The following is a 22,098-nucleotide window of genomic DNA, read 5'->3' on the forward strand; positions in this document are numbered from 1 at the left end:
ATGGTTGATGTATATGTTCTGGCTCTACTCAACTAGGCTACTTTAAGAAAGACTATAATAGAACACATGAAGCCCTCAATAAATAATAGCTCTACATTCTTGTTAATGTCTGGCTGTATGTAGCCATGAAAATTTTGTGGAATTTATTTTCTCCCTTGTTTCTGGATCTAAAAGTTGTAAGTGATCTGAAAAAAAAAAAAAATTCTATTTTAAATAAACATGACTGTGGCTGGGTGTGGTGGCTCACTCCTGTAATCCCAGCACTTTGGGAGTCCCAGGTGAGCAGATCATGAGGTCAGAAGATCGAGACCAACCTGGCCAACATGGTGAAATCCCATCTCTATTAAAATACAAAAAATTAGCCGGGCGTGGTGGCACATGCCTGTAGTCCCAGCTACTCGGGAGGCTGAGGCAGGGAAATCGATTGAACCCGGGAGGCAGAGGTTGCAGTAAGCCCAGATCGTGCCACTGTACTCCAGCCTGGTGACAGAGCAAGACTCCATCTCTAAATAAATAAATAAATAAATAAATAAATAAATAAATAAATAAGACTGTGTGTAATTTAAACTGACTTTAAAACATATTATTCAAAAACTTTGACATACTTAAAAACCTAATGAGTGGCACAATGAGAGTAACTTAAAAATTAAGGTACAGGTATTTGATAAAATACTAGAAGAGTATGAAAATCATGAGTTAGAAAAATAACATTTTGAAATATTTACTACTTTAAATATTTTTTCAAAATTTAAATACAGGGGTCTCTACTTTTGTTAGAAGATTGAAAATGTATTTATCTCTTTTCCCTTGAGACCATTTAAAAGTAATGTTAAACAAATGAACATTGCATATATCCACAATAATTAAGATATTTAGAGAACGGTCTTAAATAGAAATCCTTTTCAATTTTGGGGAAATTATTTGATGCAAAAAAAATACAACGGGGAAAATGAAGTAGAATCTTAGACAGACTGAGGGTTTACCATGGTAAAAATTACTAATAAAGAAGTAAAATTCAGGATGTTCATGATCTAACTGATAAGCATAAAGTACAGAAAAACAGAATTGAAAGGAGAAAATTATTTCTTAAAATAATGAAAGAGAAATTCCCAGATCTGAAGAACATAAAGCTCCATATTTAAAAGATAAATCAACCTAGTGAATGAAAAAAGAACCATGTAAATGAACAGAATCAAAGTATCTCATAACACCAGTAATACAAATGCAAAGAAATGAGAATTATATGGGTTCAGTAATCAGTAAGATTGGATAGAAAAAGGCAATGAAGCAATACCATCAAAATTATAAAGGGAAATATTTTTCAGCCTAAAATTTAATCCCTGCCAAACTGTCAATTGAATACCAATAGGCAAAAAAAAAAATAAAAATAAAAAAAATAAAAAATAAAAATCTTGTTCTAAACTTCACACCTTATATTTTAAAAAAATAGTTTTAAATGAATCATAGATTTAAATGTAACTCTAAAATGGTTAGAGTGTAACAGGAGAAAGTATTTGGAATCTAGGACCTGGGGAAGAGTCATTAGACATGACATCAAAAGCACAATTAATAAAAGAAACAACAATAAATTGAACTTTACCAAAATTAAAAACCTTTGTTCTACGAAAAAGCCTGCTAAGAGAATGAAAAGGCAAACCACATACTAGGAAGTAATATTTGCAAGCTGCGTATCTAATAAAGTGATCATGCCTACTATACATAAATAATTCTCAAAACTCAATGGAGCGTGTGCCTCACGCCTATAGTCCTAGCTACCCCGGAGGCTGAGGCAGGAATATGGATTGAGCCTAGCAGTTCAAGGCTGCAGTCAGTGAGCTACAGTCATGCCACTGTATTCCAGCCTGGGTGACAGAGCAAGATACTCTCCTCCTACCCAAATGTCTCTAAAAAATAATTTTAAATAAAAAAAAATAAAACCTCAACAGTTAAAAATAATAATAACTAACAATTAGTAAAAAAGGTAAAATACAAGAGGCACTTCACTGAAGAGAACATATAGATGGCAAATGTCACATAAAAAAAGGGTCAACATCACGAGCTGTTAGGGAATTAAAATTAAGACCAAAATGAGTTATCACTGCCTATCTATTAGAACAGATAAAAATGTCTTTAATGATAAAACAAAAATTTCATTAGGATGCAGAAACAGTGCACCTGTCATACACTGCAGGTAGCATATAAAGTGATAGTTTCTCTGAAAATAGTTTGGCAGTCTCTTAAATACACACACACACACACATACAAACACACACTTACCATAGGACCCATCAATTGTAACCCTCCACATTTAATCCAGATAAATAAAATGTATGTCTATACAAATACCTACACTAGTCATAGCAGCTCTGTGTGTCATAGATCAAAACCCCTAAACAAGCAAAGTGTCCTTAAGTAGTGAATGATTACATTAACAGTGATACACACATACTATGAAATACTACTCAGCAATAAAAAGGCAAGGGCTATTCACATGGGAAATGATGCAGATTAATCACAAGAACATTATGCTGATTGAAAAGAGCCCATCTCAAAAGGACATGTGTGGTATGATCGTATTTTTATAATATTCTCAAAATAACAAAAAAGAAAAAGAGATGAATGGTTTCCAGGGGTTAGGGATGATACAGAGAAGGTACTATAAGGACATAACATGAGGGAGATCTTTGAGGTAATGGAATAGTTCTGTATGTTGACTTCATTGGTGGTTATGTAAATTTACACATGTGATAAAATGACAAAGGACAAACACATACACCCCAGTGTCAACTACTGGTTTGTTACTGTACTATAATTATATAAGATGCAAACCATGCCAACCACTGGGATAGACTGCACAAAGGGTCTGAAACTTCTCTGTTCTGTCTTTACATCTTCCTGTGAATGTATAATTATGCCAAAATTAAAAGCTGGAAAAAGTAAAACATGTTGTATGACTTAAAATTTAATTCAAAATTATTAATCCTTTGGAAAAAGTTTAACATATGGCTCTCTAAGGACATCATGATTATAAAAAGATGTATACATAGCATTGTCTTTGGGTCTGCATGCCTTTGCTAATCTAGGCTACATTTCTAGACAGTGAACTTTTCAATGTAAGTGTAGTAGAAAGTATATTTGGACTTAAAGATACCTGAGCTTCAATTCCATATCCAGCAGTTATTAATTTAAAAAGTGTATTTGTCATGTAACTATGAGTAAAAAATCTTAATGCTCACTTTAGGTTATCACCTTTAAAGAAGAGATAATAAATAGTTATATGCTATTACAGTCAAGATCAAATACAGTTTATGAAGTATTTTCTGCTAACGTTCTTCCATTTTTGTTTTCGAATTGAATTCTATTCTGTTCTATTCTATTCTATTCTATTCTATTCTATATTGGGATTCTATATTGAATTCTATTTCAGGAAGAATTAGATCTTTTCATAGGACAATGAGTACAGTATACTTTTAAAGTTATACCATCGAAGGTCACTGGACATTGCTTCTAATGCTAGCTTAAAAACTTGATAAAATTAAAAAGAGGCCTCTGAACTGTGTTGTAATATATGTGAGAAATTTGGGACAAAAAGAAAAAAAAAACACAGATGCTGAAGAGAGAAGAGCTATTGAAAATAAAGAATGAGTTGCAAAAGTTTAAACAGACAGTAGGAAATATGTGGTATTTATGAGTGTGTATATTTAGCTAAGAGAACAATCCCACAGAATAAACAGCATGAAGCATGTGAAATCATTTGTTAAATCTGCAAAAGAATGTGTTCCATCTCTCTTTTTCTCTTTCTCCACTTTCTTTCCCTTCCCCCAACAACATTGCATTGACAAGTCTTTTAAAATAAACCATAATCCACTTGCCACTTATGTCATTACAAAGCTTGAAAGACTGCCTAATGAGTTTGCACAAATCCTCTTTTTAACATGTATTTCATATACTCTTCTAATTAAATATTTATCACCATATCTGGACCTACAAATAACAGTATTAAAGTATGATCCTGAATAAACCTGTTCATTGTATTATCCTCACAGAGCTTAGCTTCCCTAAAAAAAATCATTTCATAGGTCATCAGGATAAAGCTTGCTACTTTTGTTCTTTTGTTGCAGCAAAGGATGAACATAATTTGAATTTTTAAATTGTGAAAGAACATGGATTTTGGAATCAGTTAAACCTGTTTGAATCCTTTCTCCACCACTAAAACTAAGTAACTTTTGGGAAGAAGGAAATGATTATCTGAGCTTATTTTCTCACATATATAATGAGAATCTTAGAATTTTTATAAGAATGAAATTAGATATTCTCTTTAAAGCTAGTATGCAGTGTGTTGCACATGATAGCAGCTTACTAATAGAGATCACTGTCAATAATTTTACTAAAGAACCTCTTCCTCATTTTTGGTTACTCATTTTTTTTAGTATGTTCCTTAGTTTTACATATTGTTTTTCTACCTACCCATTTCATTTATTTATTTTGCAAATATTCACCGGACATTCATATAGTGCTAGGCACCATGCCATATGCTGTGAGATGTACAAGACTGTATCTCTACCTTGGATAAGAAAAAAGACCAGAACACTGGATATTGCAGTAGAAAATATATAATCAGTAACATCACAATGCTACCAGCTGAAGGTTATTGATAGGCTGGTTCTTTGGAGAACACCAAAGGCTTCCAAGAAGGGATAATTTTTAAACTAAGCCTTGAGAAGTTAAAGAAGACAAAAACTGGGTAAAGAATTCCAAGTAGAAGAAATTTCAAGATCAGCAATAGTTATAAAACAGTGGAACTTTCAGGGAATACCAGGCAGTCAGTGTGTCTGAGAGGAAAAACAAAAACACAAACACCTGTGTTTTACAAAAACAGTTTACATACTACCAGGCCAGCATTTTAGACTTCTAGGTAAGCAGCCGGAAATCAACAAAAATAAATTTTTTTAGTTGCTGTTGAACGAAGTATATTTGTTGTAATAGCATCCAGATTAACAACCTGTGTAATGTTCTCCGTATAAAGCATATTGTCTAAAAATCAATTAATTGAAAATTAATACACGTATGACGTTTCCGAATTTCCTGTAACCAGTCTATAAGTCAAGCCTAAAGCACCACTAATCAGAAGATTAAAAGGCTCAGACCAGGCACAGTGGCTCACACCTGTAATCCCAGCTCTTTGAGAGGCCAAGGCGGGTGGATCACCTGAGGTCAGGAGATCGAGACCAGTCTGATCAACATGGTGAAACTCCGTCTCTACTAAATACAAAAAAAATTAGCCAGGCGTGGTGGCGGACGCCTGTAGTCCCAGCTACTCAGGAGGCTGAGGCAGGAGAATGGCGTGAACCCAGGAGGCGGAGCTTACAGTGAGCTGAGATCGTGCCACAGCACTCCAGCCTGGGCAACAGAGCGAGACTCCGCCTCAAAAACAATAAATAAATAAAATACAAAAAATTAGCTGTGCATTGTGGCAGATGCCTGTAATCCCAGCTACTTGACAGACTGAGGCTGGAGAATCGCTTGAACCTGGGAGGCAGAGGTTGCAGTGAGCTGAGATTGCGCTATTGCACTCCAGTCTGGGCAAGAGTGAAACCCCGTCTAAAAAATAAATAAAGTAAAATAAAATAAATAAAATAAAATAAAGTAAATAAAATAAAATAAAAGGCTCAAGTAGTCTAAGAATGATAAATTCAATGGAAGACATGGTTACTGTCTGATTCCTGGCAATGCACATATTAGATGACTTCCTGCCTTCTTTATACTGTTTAAAAGAGAGTTATTTCAGCAATAATCTACATATTAAGAGAAACCCATTTAACCTGTCAAAAAAATGAATGGTTGAATATCCCTAAGAATCAAGCCAGGTATTTTATAATACTTGCAACGAAGAGTGAATATTTTTAATTGTCATTTTTCCTTCTCCATTTAAAAAAAATGAATTTTACAAGTTAAGGGTTAAAAAAAAAAAAAGATATGAAAGCAAACTGACCATGCAGGAGGAGATACCTGGTCATGAAGAAAATAAATAAAAATAATCTTGTTATGAGTTGAGGGGGAAAAAAAGTGATTGTCTTGGTGAGAATTTTATTTGGTTTTTTTTTTTCCTTTTCTATTCAGAATAGTTTATAAATAGGATGGTACAAGTTACCCATAGTTGAAATTTGGATATAGTTGCAATAACATAATTAAATAAACTTTAATTTATATCATGGCTTTGACAATTTATTCTAGGAATATATAATAAAAGACATTGAGCCTTTTCCTTATAAAATAGTCAATGATCTTGTATGCTATACTTAAAATATATTTGGATGTAGTAATTGTGTTTCTTCCATTTTTTATTAGGCATCAGTGCCCCAAAATATTAAGACAATCTTAGTACCATCTCAAAAATTGTACATTTTTAAAATGCTAGAATTTATAAAGAATCGTTCCTCTCAGTATGTCAACATTCCACTACCCAGACTGTGGTATTACTTAATAGAATTGTACTACCCAGACTGTGGCATTCCATTGAGCTAATTTCTTATTAATGTTTTTGTTCAAAAGTTAATAAAAATTTGGCTAAGGATGTACATAGATTTCAGTTAAAATACTTTTTTAAAAAATTATATTACTTAGCTTTATTAATATCTCCCATGACTGCTACTCTGCCTTGCATATTTTTGCATTGAATACTGAGGTCTTCACCAGACAGTAAAGACAGGAAAGGTTAGCTCAGAAGAATAGGTTAACAGATGCTATGTATACACAATGGCAACACAGAAATGTAAAACACAGGGGAAAGGGTCAATTAAATGATTATTTATCTTTGTGTTCTAAAAATATTCAGCTACAGTAAAGGAAAATTGCAACAGAGCAAATGATAACAAATATGATGATGACTATGAGATTACAATGTGAATTTAAACATTCTCTACCTCCCAAAAAGCTGACTTTTAAATTTATACAATACTTTTATATCTATCATGCTAGAATTTTGATTAATTCATTGAGGTATATGAATTCACTAAAGTGAAAAAATGTTATTCACTTTCAAAACATAAGAAAAGACATTTTTACTTACATCAGAAATCTTGAACTTCTAAATATTTTATTTTACTAAGGCAGATATTTCTTTAACTATCAATGACAGTACATGTTCTAAGAAAACAAAGAAAATACATTTAGGACATACAGTCAAGTCACGAAGTGTGACTAGCAAGTAATGCGACCAATTTATCAACAAGCATACTAAGAACTATACGTCCAAATGAGCGTTATATTTCCAAGCAGCCACTTGGGGAGATCAGACACATTTCAGCGATATTGTCATTGCTCAAAACATTTCTAACTTCTCCATTAGAACTGCTCTCAGAAATAATTGATGAACCATACACAACTCAGGCTCATTGCTTTATAAATTGAACCTCATATAGCAGTAACTTGAGGCAAAGCAGAATCAAGAAAATATAATTTTCTTTTCCCATTTGTTTATAAAAAGAAAATTAACTTTTAAATTATTTAGTCCTAAAATAAACCACTTATATAACCCTATTATATAAATCTAAGAAGACAATTGTAAAAAAAATTAATCTTTCCTTTCCTATTATAATTTGAATAGAAACATAATATGGGCAAATAACAATCAGTGTGATTTTGTGGTGAACTGTCCTGCTCATCTAATCTCATTCTTGTTGATCTCCTTTGCTGTGACCTGTGCAAGAGACCATCTTAACAAATTTCACAGTATTTTATCACTCATCATTCTCCTTAACCTGTCTGTCATCTGACCTCTTGATCATTCTTTCTTCTTCCCAAAAGGCTGTGAACAGTGTTTTTAAAGGAAATTCCATGCCACTCTGTACCCTTAGCTTTTCTCTGGCTTATTGCATTAAATCTTCATCCCTAGTTCATTTCCCTTTTCTATTCCTAAAACATAAGTGTTACTCTACATTCAGCAGTCACTAAAGTATTTAAATATTTATTGAATAAATGAACATTTAAGCCCTCAGTTCTCAGCTCTGTTTTTCTCTGTCATTTCACCTGTTAAACTAAATCTAGCAGTTTTAACTATCACTACCACTCAAATACCAAATTGCCCCCACTCAATCTTGCTCCAGCCCTTCTCCTTTCTAGTTATATAAGCCTAAGCAAGTTATTTAGCCTCTTTGAGTTTTAGTTTCCTCATATTTAAAATATGAATAAAAATATTGACTATCTCATTGAATAATAACCAAAGAGATAATGCTCAGAAAGTTTCTGACACATATGTCTGAAGCATTTTAACTATTATTGATTAAAATCCTCAATTATTTTAACTGCTATGGTGTTTTTTCCACAAATCTTTCATGACATTCTCACTTGGATGTCATACAATCAAATCAGCATTTTTTTTTTTAATGAACATTGTTTAGCACTTGTATCAAGATAAAATATGATACTTTTGCTTAAATTATGCAAGTACCAGAATTAAATTCTTATTAATTTTTTATCCTACTTTTAATGATGAAGTATAAATAGCAGTAGTTTCTTAGGTTAATAGAGGGGTTTCATGTAGATTTAAATGCTCTATATTGTCTTTGAATATGCCTATAAAATTACTATGACCTCTGACAGGAAAGTTAAGCAAACTGTGTCTAAACGTTCTACATATCTCTAAACCTTTTTTTATGTATTGATTTTCCTAACCTTGTTTTTTTAATGGATTGCCATGATCATGAGTGGAATCACCATTCTTTCAAGTTACCAGATTTGAAATCTGTTCCTTTGACCCTCTTAACCCCATCTCCTCTGCTGAGACATAATACCACTGATGTTTACTGTTCCATCCATCTATCGCCACCCTTGTTCTCTCATGTTTGGAACAGTTTACTATACTTTTTAAAAATGTTCTTAAACTTTGTTTTGCAATTTCAAGGAGAAAAGAAACTATGTTACTTTTTAAACTAGAAAGTTGACTGCAGAGTCCAGTTTCCAAAAATATTACAGCTCTAAAGTGGTTTACGAGTATAATTTGTGTCATGAACTTAACCCATAAACTGAAAATAAAAAGAAATACCTTCCATGATTCTGCTAATTCCCCTTTACCTTTTAAACTAGTTAATTTTGTAACTGACAAATAAAATTTATATATTTATATATGTTTATATATATCATATATATTATGGAGTTAAACATAATCTTTAACTTTCCCATCTGCCTCTCAGTCTTCCAATTATTCCACACATACTCTCATCATGTTAATTATCCAGAATGACCAATTTTATACTGTCTGATTAAAGTTTTGAATTCCTACAGCACCTATCTATGATTTCTTGTACAAGTATTTTAAAATATTGCAGAATAAATCTCATATCTTTCCACAGAAATTCCCATTGATTGCATGACAGTATTGTCCATAAGATCTCGCATATTATTATCTTAACCATGGTTCTGTGAATGTCAAATGAGGACAAAAGAAACAAAATAAATAAGCATATATAAATAATCCTATGTAAGATGTGTTGGCTTGCTATATTTTCTTTCAGTTTCACACAATAACTTGGTGAGATAGGTATTATCAATACTATCAGTAGCAAAGAGACTGAGAAAGGTCAAGGTTATTGTCCAGGATGAAGAATCCATATTTGCATATGAGCTTGTTACTCTTGACTCAAAATTTATGCCTATTTTATTATTGACCTCCCTTCTTCTAAGGAGGGTTTTGAAGAGGGGAGTTCCCTAGATGTATTCATTTTCTATTGCTGTTGTAAAAAACTGCCACCAACTTAGTTGCTTAAACAATATACATTTATTATCTCAGAGTCCAGGGGACCTGTATTAGTCTGTTCTCATGCTGCTGATAAAGACATACCTGAGACTCGGTAATTTATAAAGAAAAAGAGGTTTCATGGACTCACAGTTCCACCTGGCTGGGGAGGCCTCACAATCACAGCTGCTGAAAGGCACATTTTACATGGCGGCAGACAAGGGAGAAAGAGCCAACCAAAAGGGTAAACCCCATATGAAATTATTAGATCTCATGAGACTTATTCACTACCACAAGAACAGTATGGGGGAAACTGCCCCCATGATTCAGTTAGCTCCCACCAGGTACCTCCCACAATACCTGAGAATTATGGGAGCTACAATTCAAGATGAGATTTGGGTGGGGACACAGCCAACCCATATCAGGACCAGAAGTCCAAAATCAGTCTCACTGGGTCAAAATCAAGGTATTAGCATGGTCAGCTGCTTCTGGAGGCTTTGAGGAGACTACCTCTTTCCCTGCCTTTTTCAGCTTCTAGAGGCCACCTACGTTCTTTGACTCTTAACCCTTTCTCACCTCACTCCAACATCTTGTTTTCATCCTGAAATATCCTACTACTAGACATTAACCCTCCTTTCTCCCGTCTAAAAAGGTCCCTTATAATTACACCCAGTCCACCAGGATAATCTAGGATAATCAACTTCTCAAAAGAGAAGTACTATATTCACATGTTCCAGGCATTAGGACACAGACATCTTTTCAGGGAGGGTTGTACACTTAGCTTATCACACCGGGCATAAGTTCTGAGAATGGAGCCTAAACTCATTGGACTGAAAGCTGATGGTATTTAGATGTCTCAACAGTATCTATATGGCATTCTTTTGTCAAGATATATTGAATGCTATAAAGCATCATTCCACCTAATAAGAAAGCTTATTTCCTCACCTGCTCATTGTATTATGATTCCTTTTGATAAATAAAATCTAATTCTGAGTTTTTTTTAAACAATGAAAAGAAGATTGAAAGGAATGGGAAGTGCACACTAAACAAGTAATAATTGTGGTTTGTGGAAGGATTTATGAGAAAAAGCATGCTTGCAATTGCACTAAACTCAAAATAGAAATTTAAATTTTTGTTTTAACATTTTAATGTAAAGTAAGCCTAGCCCTGGCTCCTATTTCTTAAGGACTGTGCATGTTTTTGTTTTACCAAGAGGGTCTTTAAATTTTGACAGTGTATTTTCCAAACTGTACTATTTTCAAGCATATATTATAAAATTAATACTTCATTATCCCCCCTGAGCAAAACAAAAAGTCAAAATATGTTTAATGATTCAGATTTTGCTTATCATAAGAACATTACTTAATGGAGCTTGAATTAACAAAAGGGATTGAGCTAATTGATGATTTCCCTTCTTAATGATACACTGACTTTTTAGGTCATTTCTTCTTCTTCTCTCAGTTTCATTAGTCCAGGGCCACTCATACTAGCCATTTCTATAGATCAACTAGGGTACTTCCATGCTAAGTCAAGGAGAAGAACATTTTCTACCTTCTTCTGACTCCTTTCTTTCTCTCACCTGAAAAACTGTCAATCTTTCAATAGTCTTTAATTGACATTGAGGGTCATAAACACATACCAGTTGAATTTTACTACCAAAGAACTGTATTACATTGAGATAAAAGCTTGACAAAGCATGAAGTTATAAAACTTTGACTATAATTAAAATTGCCAATATATGGTCTTTGTTTTGATAAATATATTGGCCTTATTACATTAAACATTGCATTGCATAAATATTGGCATAAAATGACATGACATCCATGGTTAAAAGAGAGAAATATACGTTATTAAGCCATAAAACCTGCATAAATTTCAAAGAAAACTGCAATGTCTTATATTAGAACATTTTAGCTCATGAATAAAATTGCTTAAACATATATAGTTGTTTAAGATAAGTATATTAGATGTAGAGCCTTCCTCAGATTTTCTGAAAATCAAAGAACAAAGGAAAACAAAATGATCTTTTAGGCAGATTAAAGACTCAAAGGTGAATATTAACTATATATTTCAAATATGTATATCTTAATATATATTGATTTAACCTCCTGTGAACAATAGTTGTCTTATAAGCAGATGAATATGAACTTCAGAAAACAAACTTTCAGATGGAATTTATTTCAATTATGCCACAGACTCAGAGAAATGTCACATTTATTCAGAGTTATTTATTACTTAGAAGTTTAAGTGCTTTGACCAATGAAAAGTTAATAATAAAAACAAAAAAGCTGAGAATAGCAGGATTTAAAGAATGCCAATTTGTAACCCAGGGGATAGGTATTTGCATACTAATTGTAATGTTCCTGCTGTCACATTACCTTCAGCTTGAAGATCAGTCAGAAAGAGAAACTCGGCATCATCTGTGACAGACAGTGGAACGAAAAATGCCAGTGAAGTGAGTTGCCGTTTCCAGCTATTTTTATCTCCGAAGATGTACAAATGAAACACTTGAGTCTTCTTTAGTCTCGATGTTTTATTTCCTTCATTTATGATATATACACTAATTGTTGTCTTTCTTCCTGATTTTTTCTCCTTTCTCTATTGATTTCTTCTTTTCGAAAACATATCAAGAATTTGTGGTTTACTTTTGCAATTTATTCTTTATGTGGGCTAAAGGAAGGTTATAAAGTGGAGAGAGACCATTGTGCTTTCTTTATGTAATTTTTTAAAAAATTATGAGATGGATTAGAGACATAACATATACATGATCCTTGCAAAAATTATTAGCACAATGTTTATTGAAAATTTTTACATGGATATTAAGGGCTGGGTAAGGAAGCAGCTGTTACTTCCTGGAGCACATGGACTCCTTGCTTGAATTTTCCATTCTCCAGCACACTGCTAATTGAGTGTGAACAGCTAAGTTGTTGGATTCCACATTTTTTAATGCAATACAACTGGTTCTAGCTGGCACAATTAGCAAGATAACTGGTAGCTTTCACGCAGTTCCCATCTGGCCTGCCTCTTCTCTGGACATATAATATGGGTACTGCTGGCCTTGATGGCACTTGCTTAATGAAGAAAGTAGAAAGGAAATCAGCCAAAACCCCATGAAATACTAAGTATAATTTTGGCTTCAGATACACAGTGACTTTTCATGGCAAATCATACACAAGCAAAACCTTACTCTGATTATGCATCAGAATTTTACAGTAAATATACACAGAAATGAAAAGAGCCAGACAAAACTTCTGTTAAAACTCAATAAAAGGAAGAATAAAAGAAATGAGGGAGTGGCCATTGTCCATTTTTTGCAGATAGCACATATCAAGTAAAAGTCAACCAAGTCAGTAGAGTTTAAAATCAACCACCCTCTTTTTTCCCCAACTTTTATTCAATAGATTTCTTTCTTAACATGTATATAGTTACAGTTTTTAAAAACAGAAAATGATATTTCTTACTCCCATCTACCATAAGAAATGCCCTATTTTTATCTGATAGTGTATAAGCTTTAAGAATCTCTGTTTCGTGTAAACTTTCAATTGAGCAGCCAGTTACCACAATTTAACTATTATTTAGAGGAAAAATAATATTTCTATGAAGTATGATAAATCTCTATTGCAGAAAAAATAACTTTTCAGTTATTATAAATGTTATAAAACATGAATTAAGTACAAACATATATGTATTAACTTATCTATTTAAGAAGTATGAAATAATCTGGGTTAAAGCAGACACACTTGTGTTTCAATTCTAACTCTGGCCATTACTGTCTGTGGAATATTGCACTACTTATTTGTATCTCTGAGCCTCTTTACTCATTGGTAATATTGGAATAAAACAGACTATTATTTTCAAGGTTAAATGAAATAAAGTATATGATATGCTTAGCACAATGTGGTATACATTGTAAACATCCAATACATAGTTGTGCATTTTGGTGCTATTATAAATAATGTATTTAGTTTATTCATAGATACCATCAATTTGCTCTTCCACAGAATTACAAGAAACTCCAAATTTTACTATTTTAACTGGCAACAAACAAGCATTACTCCTTAAAATAGTTACATTTCACCTAATTTCTGAAAAGTAAATGCTGTGTTACCTCCAACTCTTTCAACATCTCAGATAGTCAAAATGTAACCTTCTGGATAAGAAATAGGCTCTGAAGGAATGGACTGAGGGCATTCGAGGCATTGTTACATACCAGCAGAGGTACTCCTTCAGAGCTGATGGGCAATTTCTTCTCTTTAAAACAATGTCAGCATTTTGTGGACCTTGATTAATACTAGGATATGCCCATATCCCTAGTTCTATTATGTACAGTATTCCATGTCTATATCTATCAAATATCTATAACATTTTAGCCTCTCTCTGTAATTCAAAACATTAGGAATTTTTCTTTTATCCTTGGTTCTACACCATCTCCCCCACTTTGCTTTCTTTCTTTTACTGTTTCTCTACATTAATGAAGACAATATAAATAGCTATTATTTATGTAAACACCTTCATTCTATAAATACTCCTTTATATCCAAAAAGATCTTCATGGAATATGCCTTTTTGCTTTTGGCTTAAGTAAAACCTGTCTGTCCTTAAAGGACACTGCCTTCTAGAATGGATGTCGGTCATTCTCTCCAACCTCACATACCTCATGATGATCCAGTGATGTGTTCACATTATTTTTTGTCTTTTCTTGCCCAGAACACCCTATGTCTTCGAAGCTAATACAATTTAGCTATACCTTTCAATACTTTTTATCATTGTAATTTATCAGCATCTTGGAGGACATTTACCATCTTCCACTGAAGGCTTTAATATGTGTCAATATATGGGGTTTGGTCATCTATTGTTTGTTAATATGTTTAATATTTCATAGACCAGGAACACTGTTCTTGGTGCTAGAAAATAACATTTAGTCCTGTCGTCAGATAACTTACATACTAATGGGAATATAAATGTTCATCTTTGAATGAATTTGTCTAGATTTTATTTTTCACTGTTTTTTCCTGGATGCCTGTTCCTCATTCAAAATGGGCATTCTGCATAGCCAGACTCCTCTCTATCCTATTCATTAGCATATGTTCCACAGGTCTAAGTAGCTTTAATTTGAATACCCTGCTTGGAACCAAATTTTAGTATACAAACAGGAATATTTTTAAGCATATGTATTTTAAGTGACCATATAACTTTAGAATTCCTACAAGATCTAATATTTGAGTTACATGAAATATAACATAAGCTTATTTGAGTAACAGGCTATAGAGTACACAAAATTTCTTCAATGTAAAATTAAATGTAGGATTGTGTCTCATCCTCCATTTATGAAAGACAGAAACTGAACAACCCAAATTTTGTGTCCACTTGAATGAAAAAAAAACACTATTTCCAAATGGTTTCACAGGTAATTTGTGTCCCCAAGATTTAGTAAGTCAAAGAAGAAAGGAAAGTCAGCTGCTTACAACAGGAGAAGGAAATTTGAGATTGGAAATGTGAGTAATGGAAAATAGTAAAATGAATTCTTAGCTATATTGCCCTCTCTGTGTGTCCTCAATGAGGATGACCATTATTAACTGAAGATGCAACTACAACTGCATCAGTAGAGGAAAAACTATAAAAACTGCAGCAAATTAAAGAAGTAATACAAAAGCAAAGGAATCATTTCACACTAGCATATTTAAGATTAATCATCTTGCCGTGCAAATACAAAAGTTTTATAAGAATTGCGATATATGAGTTTTTCTCTATTTTATTATTGATAATTTCAACACAGACTTTAAATTGGACCCTCTATTTCCACAACTAAGTTATTTGCACATCACAGCTACGTAATCCAATGTGGTTTTATTTCTGGGCAGTAGATGCTTTCTACGAATAGGGGCTTATTTCATCAGGATCGTGTTTATTTATTAAGAGGAATAATGTATATTTGCATCTCAGAAAATTTCTATCTTAAACCTGATTTATTATTTCTACATCACATCCCCAAAAGTAACCTTCTTCAGAAGACTTAAGCCTATAAATTTTTTGACTGCTTTGGAAAAGATATTACTCTGTCTTGACAGATTCCTAGATTTAAATAAATCAGCTCAGAACTAGAAGTATACCAGTCTAAAGAGAAATAAAGGCTGCCTCAGAGTAGGTAAAGACTTTTTGAAATATTATGAACAAAATGTTTTCAAGTTCATCACATGCTAGAAATTCTTAAAACTTTTTTGAACTTTTTTGAGATGCATAATTATGAAATAATCTTTACACCATAAAAACTTAGAAAGTAGTTTATTCATCACCTTTGCTAATATAAATTTTGACTAGAGTAATGTCACATAAATTAACAAATATGATTATTTGTTAATTTATACATACAAAAAATACTCATAGTTGAAAAGAAATTCACCATTGATCCACAGAACCAATCTCTTATGCCATTATTAGAATTTAAGAATTTTCAAATATTATTAACACTGTCAGCTAGATTAATAATTTGCTGATGTCCAATTACATCCCAATTTATGTCACCATAGCTATCTACTGTAAATAGCACTATATAACTTTTTGACGTTTGACTATTTGATTAGCAGCATGAAGTTCATTTGAATGACGTAATTCAAAATACACATAACTCAGATATTACTATTGGTTAGAGAAGAGAAAGATCACAATGCTATTGTCAAGGGTAGATGCTGTTTCTACAGGTCACAAACTACGGAAGCAATGACATGGTCTGAAAATATGGACACACTTTTAGCCAACCAAGGTAAGATCTAACTAATAATAGGCTTAAAAATACAATAATTAAATATAAATAATTAAATTCTGAAAGTTGGTAACATATCATAAAGTATGAGTTTAGTCAATGAAGTATAAAATTCTTAATGATCATAAATTCATAAAAATCCAAAATCTAAATGGAATCAAGTTGGGTCTAAAATAAGTTTATAGGAACTCTGTACATTAAAACAAAAGGAAAATTCAAACTAGCAAGTGAAGTTTTCCATTTCCTTAGACTTACTTTAACTTTTCCTTTTTAAAATTTTATTTTAATATAGAGTCTGACTCTGTCAATCAGGCTGGAGTGCAGTGGCATGATCTCAGCTCACTGCAAACTCCACCTTCCGGGTTCAAGCGATTCTCCTGTTTCAGCCTCCTGAGTAGCTCAGATTACAGATATGCACCATCATACTCGGTTAATTTTTCTATTTTTAGTAGAGACAGGGTTTCACCACGTTGGCCAGGCTGGTATCAAACTCCTGGCCTCAGGTGATCCACCCACCTCGCCATCCCAAAGTGCTGGGATTCAATTCAGGTGTGAGTCACAGTGCCAGCCCTAGACTCGCTATACATATATATATACACATATATATACACACATATATATATAAACACACACACACACACACACATATATATATATATATATATTTTTTTTTTTTTTTTTTTTTTTTTGAGACGGAGTCTTGCTTTACCACCCAGACTGGAGTGTATAGTGCTATGATCTCTGCTCACTGCAATCTCCGCCTCCTGGGTTCAAGGGATTCTCCTGCCTCAGTCTCCCAAGTAGCTGGGACTACGGGAGCATGCCATAACACCCAGCTAATATTTGTATTTTTAGTAGAGATGGGATTTCGCCATGTTGGCTAGGCTGGTCTCGAACTTCTGACCTCAGATGATCTGCCTGCCTTCACCTCCCAAAGTGCTAGGATTACAGGCATGAGCCACTACGCCCAGCTGGCTCACTTTAATTTGATGTACATCATGACTGCCTTTGGTATAAGTTGAAAGAAACATACAAACTGTTGAAAAAGTTGAAAATTTAAATAAATCACTTGTTTCATATGTACAGTTGGCCAAAACAAAAGGTATTTTAAAGTACTTTATATCAACTGTGTTATCTCACTTTCAGTGAATATAAAAACATATTTAAATGTATACGTTTGTATTAATTATGTATATGTGTGAATATATATTTATAATTGATAGAGTGGTTCAGTAAGGTAATTTTGGCCAATTATAAATAAAACATCCTAGTCTTTAATAAGACATCTTAGTCAACACAACTTATATACAAAATAATCATTTAAAAAGGTATAACTTCTGCTTGTGTTACAAATAATCTGCAGTTCTATCTCATCTGAAAGGGGAAAAATGGCACTGTGAAACATATAGAGAAAATGTTTATAATATAGTATTATTTGTATAAATCAAATGGCATTTTATTTTAAATTCATGAAGAATAAAAATTAGAATATTAGAAAAATATAAAACACAATAGACCTGAATAAATTCTTCACAGCTGCTTATTTATGTATAAAGTTAGATTGACTTAGATGAATTTAGATACTATAAACATATTACTTCTAAGTCACCAATTTTTAAAGTATAAACATTAAAGAATCAACAGAACTTCCAGAATCCACCTAAGAGCATATATTGAAGAGATGAGATTGTGGAACTGCAGTTTATTAAGTGTTAAATGGCGTATTTTCTTTCTCCTTAAGTGTATAACTAATAGGACAGATCAAGTTTGCTAAAGGGCTTACTGAATCATCTCTGCGTGTTGTGACCCAGAAGGCTTCAGAGTAGTGGAAGTCCATACAACAATACTATAGAGGAGAGGCAGGAAGGGTGAGATGAAGGCAAACTCGTTCCTCTGCATATCTTCTGCAATTTTATATTTCATTCCCACATGAAATGGAAAAGTCATATAGGCATCTGAACAGTTGTTTGGTTTTTGCTTTTTATAATACCAGAGAAATAGCAAAGTATGAATGCTTTTTAATGCTTTAAACAGCTAAAGGACTCACCAAATTACCTAGTTGTTTTTGTTGATTTGCAGACATACTTTGCATGTACTAAGCATAGGCATTAGCCTAGTTTTCACCCCATAATGCTGACATATTCCATTTAACACCCTTTGTTGATACTAGCCAGTAAGCATTCCATTCTGTGGAGAGTGCCCTCAGATAGTAAGTTTAATTTTATGTAGCATATTACTTTAAAATCATTTGGCATCTTTTGAACATTCAAACTGTATGTATAGGAGAGTAAATCAACAAAATATCATGTTCAAGACAGAGATAACTAGCCCCAGGTTTAGTTGTTTAAGTTGTTTATTTTGTTCCATTGGGTCCTGAATCAAGCTACAGGAAGAGGAAAGATATTAATTTTTAGTTGAGAGTAGCCTGTCGTTAAAAGTGGAGAGCAGGGGAAAATAATAATTGTATCTTGATCTCTAACATCCCATCTCTCTGGGATGCATTTAGAAAATCCTCCTAGGGAGAAGCTCCATATGCCTTGATGATGCACATATAAAATATTGCCAGGCATGAATCTACAATATTCTTTCTTTCTGTATTATTAAAGAACACTTTATTCTCTATACAAAAATACATCTTAGCATAAATTCTGTTTAGATCTCTGAAATTTCATCATTGTTTGAACTGAATTCAAGAAAAATTTTAATTGAGTGTTACTAAGAGGATTTTTATAACCTAAATTGGTGTCACAGAAACTTCTTGAATGTATTTTTAAATGCAAGGAACGTGAAGTTAATTGAATTTTTATATAGTGCTCATATATTAACTGTATCCACACTCTCCAGTATTTCAACCAAGAATGTTAATTGGTACCTGATAACCTTTTGCAATGACTTGTTATTTCAAACTTATTTCAAATAACTTTTAAAAAACTCCGTTAAATCTATTTTAATACAGTGTTTTTAGACACTTTAATTCTGCTCCAGAAAGTCCTTTTCTATTTTATCTTTATAAACTTCACTTTTACATTCTGCAGGCAGCAACCCATGAACAACGAACTTAAGCCTCTTTTCATTCACTTTTCTCATTGTTTTCTATTTCTGTAGCCAATTTGGCCTATCCCCTGCTTTTCCATAAACTTACTCCTCCCGTACTTTGGAACTTGAAGGATTAACTCTCTCCGTCTGCAGGAAAGGAGCAGCTGTTTGGAGCACATGCAAAGGGGGCCTCCCTGGCAGGTGGAGGAGTAAACCACCAACGTTTTGGAAGGCAAATTTCTCTGAGTGGCAAAAGTGCTGACATGTTTTACTCCTCAGAGAGATATACATTCTCAAAATAGAGACAGCCAGAAAAAGGGTACAAACTGTGACACTGAATAACATGACCTAAATGTATTGGTTTAGTTTTGTCCACAGTGGGAATATGACAATGATCTTTCTGACCTGTTGTCTAACCAGAGGCACTTACCTTCTCATATAAGCTCTGGGTATACCAAAGAAGAATGTTTCCTGGCCCATTTTGATGAGGAAAATAGAGAAGGAAGGGTCTAAACAAGTGGTCACAATATCAAATATCTTTAGGAGTAAGGGATATAAGTGTAAATTTGACTGAAAGTAAGATAAGGGGAAGAGGTGAGACTCATGGAAATCACAGACTGAAAGCCCTGCCTGTTGTCAATTGCATTTAAAAGAGCATCATATCATAATCAAGCCAGAGTAAACATGCCTGTGAATAAGTGAGTCCATTTGCAGTTCCTGATCTAAAGTTTCTGGAGAAGTACATGCTAAGGATAATACCTAGGAGGAGGAGGAACTCCATAAACAGGTACCACAAGGGAGAATGGGAGGCACCAATGTTTTGCTTAAGGCAACATTGGAGAAAAACCCTACGTATTTGTGTTTACTTTATGGAATTAAAGTTGCTTGTTGCCACATAAAGGGGAGAAGCATTCACATCAAATATGTTGCCAGTTACTTTCTTGGTTTTGAGACTGAGTTGGTCTATATATTTACCCAAAACTAATAAAAGCTAACGCTTCCTCCTTTGCTTTAAGCCCAAACCAATACAATTTAACACTTTAGCATCATACCTTGTTTCTGCACCAACTCATAGCAACAAAGATATTTTTACCCTGAATTTAGTATAACATCATTAATTTGACCTGAGCTTAGTGCAATAAACCTTAAAAGCAAAATCCGTGGGGCTTCCTGTGAGGTAACTACCATCAAGATCTCCTAAACATAACTTCTAGATTTCTCAAATACAGAAAGAAAAAAGTACAGCTGTTCTTTGTTAATGAAGCTAATTGTAGAAATAGATATATATATATACACATATGTTTTGTGTGTGTATATATGTTAACAATTACTGATCCAAAATAAAGTTTTCTAAAGTTAGCAACTAAAACATACATTACATTTAGGTGGAATGATCAATATTTGCCACTGAATACCCAGTAAATGCTCATACTATACAATGTACTCATTTTGGTCATATTACTACTCTGTATGCTATTATACAAAACTCTTTCTCATATATTTCATAGCTGGTCTAGATGCTTTTCGAACATTTCTAAAATCAGAGTTTAGTGAAGAAAATGTTGAGTTCTGGCTTGCCTGTGAAGACTTTAAGAAAACGAAAAATGCAGAAAAAATTGCTTCCAAAGCCAGGATGATTTATTCTGAATTCATTGAAGCTGATGCACCTAAAGAGGTGAGTGAACTACTTCAGAACAGTGAAGAGTCGTCCCATAACAAATCTGCTCCCAATTAGAAGACCTTAAATCCATCTAAAAGATAACCAACTTCTCGCTATGTGTTTAAATAGAAAATGTCAGTAGCTTCCAAGAGAAGTTCCTTAAGATGATTCTCTTTTTTTTTGTTGATTCAGTAAGTATTTTTCAACACTTATTATGGGCTAGGTATGACTAATATTTCTGTCTCTTTGGAACAATACTCAGGCCCTTGAAAAATAATGTCTAATATCTCAAACAGCGCTAAAGTCAACCCAATATAAATCCTACTTCAAAATGCTATTGAATTTCCAATGTAGTTTCTTGTTTTTCTTTTGCTAAACTAGGAATTAGACAAAGTCAATATGGATAACATTCTCGAATATGTAAAAACAAATTAATGTGTGTGGATTAATTGAAACAAAATGATATGTTGCTTGCCTTTATTTCTTTGATGGTAAAATTGAGCCAAAGATGTGCGGCTCTGTATCAAGTGATCAGGACTCACCTGTACTGCTTAAAGATCAGGAAACTAGAAAGAGCCTTGGGGAGAAACCTGCAATGACTCTGATAATAGCCCCCAAAAGAGTTTTATGTGTGGAATATCTCATTTACAGTTGATTTAATTTCCAGAGCCAAAACCATAATCATTTTCGAATCCTTTTAAAATTTTAACTGTAAAATTTAAACAATTGACATTTCTAAACTGCTTTGGATTTCTTGCTGAATATATTACATAAACAAAGAGTGTTAATGTATAAGTAACCTACAAACAGGAAGCTCCATTAAACTACTAGTACCAAACAAACTACTATTACTAGTCATCTTTCCTACAGAGGTGAAATGTTGATATCTGTATAAGTGACAGTTACTATA

At 33.1% G+C, this 22,098-nt stretch overlaps 1 protein-coding gene across 1 annotated transcript in view; it reads left to right on the forward strand.

Annotated features, from left to right (window-relative positions):
* Positions 1 to 22,098, forward strand: part of RGS21 (regulator of G protein signaling 21) — a 49,936-nt gene that overhangs the window by 13,995 nt on the left and 13,843 nt on the right. The window contains exons 2-4 of the mRNA XM_005540263.4: positions 12,118 to 12,188; positions 16,416 to 16,492; positions 21,037 to 21,203. Of these exons, the coding sequence (XP_005540320.1) occupies positions 12,178 to 12,188; positions 16,416 to 16,492; positions 21,037 to 21,203 (255 nt within the window). The 5' untranslated portion in view covers positions 12,118 to 12,177. The remainder of the gene's footprint in view (positions 1 to 12,117; positions 12,189 to 16,415; positions 16,493 to 21,036; positions 21,204 to 22,098) is intronic.

Source organism: Macaca fascicularis, chromosome 1 (genome assembly GCF_037993035.2).
Source record: "Macaca fascicularis isolate 582-1 chromosome 1, T2T-MFA8v1.1".
In the NCBI taxonomy this organism is placed as follows: Eukaryota; Metazoa; Chordata; class Mammalia; order Primates; family Cercopithecidae; genus Macaca; species Macaca fascicularis.